Genomic DNA, 3,260 nt, shown 5'->3' with positions numbered 1-3,260 from the left:
ATATATATATATATATATATATATAAAGTATATTTTATGTGTCCAGTCGGATGTACGTCGGCTAATGTTGGATTTAGAGCTCCACGCAGATTATCATCATTCAGTCTGCCTCCAATAAAGCGGTTTGGTTACGTCTGTACTTAGTACTATTACTGGTTATAATATACGGAGTAAATGCCACCCCACACCTTTCTCTCTCTCTACACACAAACACAAACAAACTTAATCAGAGTCTGAGAAAACTGTCAAAAGTTTACATCGGCAAAAATCATTTAATAAAGTCTTTATACCGAAGCGTGACATTGCATATATAATATACTCTTATAACACAACCGATCTAAGCCGATGCATGTTCATATAATGATCGAGTAGATTTAATTATGAGATGCGTTTCACTGTATCTAAGACTACATTATCCAAGCAGTCCTACACGTTTCATCACGGTAGTCGAGTGTGGTTTAAGGGAGATTTAGCTGCTATTTCTAGCATGACGCGTAACTACGTTGTGGCTCTTTGGCCGCCCGGAATCGATGTGTCATCCTATCTGACAATAACTCCCTAAAGGACACAAACCTGGCAAATTTTCAGAGATATTGTATATTAAAAGGACGTATGTTATGCCACCCCATACGAACATTCAAGGCTAAGGTGAACCAAAGTTAGCAATACCTGAATAACTTGGCTGTACTCAGCCAAAGCACGTTTCTTTATCAGCGCTGCCATGTTTACATCAGTTGGCGTTTCACAGCAAAAGTTTCGTATGTTAAAAAAAAAAAAAAACAATTCGATATACGTAATAAAATTTATCTTTTACTTTCGTATTTCCTATTCACACAGTCACTTCAAAAGTAAGTAGAAGCTCTAGTTTTTTGACAGATTTATTTCTAGAAACACACTAACGTTATTTAGTGCATTTAAAATACTTTATCTAGTATTTAGCAGGCATGCTTTTCGCAGTCTTTAATGATTTAATCAGTTTTGAGCATTGTTCTAATGAATCGTGACTGAAGGGTCAAACGACATGAGATCAGAAGGGGAGATAATCTTAAGATTATGTTTTTTGTTTACTTGATTTTGTATGAGTCAAGTTCGTTGGTTATGGAAAATAAAGTCGGATAATTCTTGTGCTGAGCCAGAAATACGGCCTCAACTGTCCTCTTATTTCTAGACAATAGGACTATCCCTTTCCAGAATGCCATTTCAATTTTAAGACTTCTTGAATTTTAAGATTATTTCCCATTCTCAAGTTCAGAATCTTTGGCCAGCGTCTTCTAATGTAGCCCTGAGCTGATCAATGTCTTCAGTGAATTTTATTTATGAAAACTATATATATCATCATCATTTAATGTCCGTTGTCCATGCTGCATGGTGGCAAGCTGAAAGGCTATGCCAGGCTCCAGTCTGCTTTGGCATGGTTTTCTACAGTTGGATGCCCTTCCTAATGCCAATCACTCTGAGAGTGTAATGGGTGCTTTTGCTTAGCTTGATGGGTCTTCTTCTCAAGCATGACATAACGCCAAAGGTCTCGGTCGTTGCCTCCGTGAGACCCAACACTCGAAAGGAACTCGGCCACTTTGCCTCCATGAGGCCCAACATTCAAAGGTTGATGTTTTTTTTTTTTATATATTCATACACATTAATGTTTATATTGTTACAATAAAATCGAGTTTACATTAATCTGATGGCTTATTTTATACTTTTGTAGAGTAGAAATTTATTCTTAACCCTTTAGCAATCAGATTATTCTGTCAAATCTAAATGCATTTTAATCCCCTTTTTTTAAAATTAATCCTGCATTATTTCAAAGCTTTGAGTTTTCAATGATGTGATTGTTTATTTTTAGAATCACTTTGTAGGATAAGTGCGAGAGGCCAGATCCGGCCAGTTTAAATATAAAATAGGTAGAATGCTCGGGTCTGATACGACTGGTTTAAATGCTAAAGGATTAAACAAAAATCTTATCGACAGTGACTTCGAAGTCTCAGCCAGGTTGGAGCATCTCTTCTCTGAGGTAAAAATGGTTTGCATAGGATTTACACTCATACCTAGAAGTTACAGAAGCATGGATGACAATTCAAAACCAACAAGACCTGATAGAGGAGAGTCTTCCCTCAGAGTGACATATGATATAATGCAGGAAAATCCAATAGGAAGCAGGGATATAGAAGGGTTTAGAATGGTGGAGAAAAGTCCACAATGGTCTATGTTCCATAGGAAGCTATAGGGTTGAGGTATGTGTGTCTGTCTTTGAATTCTATTCAAGTTCTTCTTAAGGGAATTTCAGGTGCTTGGAATTGGTGTTGGTTTGAATTGTTGAAACACAAAAACAAATTGATTCTCCAAGCTGGATTCTTCATTTGAGATTCTCCAAGCTTGATTTTTCATTTAAGATTCTTTAGAATCACAAATGAAGAATCTTTGGAATGTTTTACAAATTTTCCATGAACGAATGAATGAATGAACAAATGTATGTATGAGGGAGAGACAAACAAACAGACAGACAGACAAATAGATAGATATACAGAAGAATGGAAAAGACAAGAAAAATAAAAAATACAAAAATGCAAGAAAATAACAACTCATTTTATTGTATTTTTATGAAATGCAATTATTTTATTAAAAGATTATGTAAATAACATGAATATTATAAGTAATGTATTAGTGATGGTGTGAGAGAGTATATGTATACGGTATATACATACATACATATATATATATATATATATATATATATATATATATATATATATACACATTTGTGTATGTGTGTATATATATATATATATACGCACACATACATATGTGTACACACACACAGATATGTATATATATTGACATACAGAGGAGCATGGAAGAATGGAAGGTGAAGGCGACACTGATAGGATTTGAACTCAGATCATAAAAAGGGGCCCTAAACGAATACCATAGAGCAAACATTTAGTTTGACATGTGACCAACTCTGCCAACCCACCAACCCTTTAATAATAATAATCCTTTCTACTATAGGCACAAGGCCTGAAATTTTTTTTTGGGGGGGGACCAATCGATTACATCAACCCCAGTGCGTAACTGGTACTTAATTTATCGACCTCAAAAGGATGAAAGGCAAAGTCAACCTCGGCAGAATTTGAACTCGGAACGTAAAGACGGAAGAAATGCCGCTAAGCATTTCCTCCAGTATGCTAACGATTCTGCCACCTCACCACTATAATAATAATAATGATAATGATAATAATAATAATGATAATAATAAAACAACT

General features: G+C 35.1%; 1 protein-coding gene across 1 annotated transcript in view; it reads right to left on the bottom strand.

Moving 5' to 3' along the window:
• LOC106867797 (integrator complex subunit 4) overlaps positions 1-723 on the bottom strand; it is a 15,008-nt gene extending 14,285 nt beyond the window's left edge. Inside the window, exon 1 of the mRNA XM_052977172.1 lies at positions 670-723. Within this exon, the coding sequence (XP_052833132.1) occupies positions 670-723 (54 nt within the window). The remainder of the gene's footprint in view (positions 1-669) is intronic.
• Between the last annotated feature and the right edge of the window lie 2,537 nt (positions 724-3,260).

The sequence above is a fragment of the Octopus bimaculoides genome, chromosome 27 (genome assembly GCF_001194135.2).
Source record: "Octopus bimaculoides isolate UCB-OBI-ISO-001 chromosome 27, ASM119413v2, whole genome shotgun sequence".
Taxonomy (NCBI): domain Eukaryota; kingdom Metazoa; phylum Mollusca; class Cephalopoda; order Octopoda; family Octopodidae; genus Octopus; species Octopus bimaculoides.
This window is presented reverse-complemented; position numbering and strand designations above follow the sequence as displayed.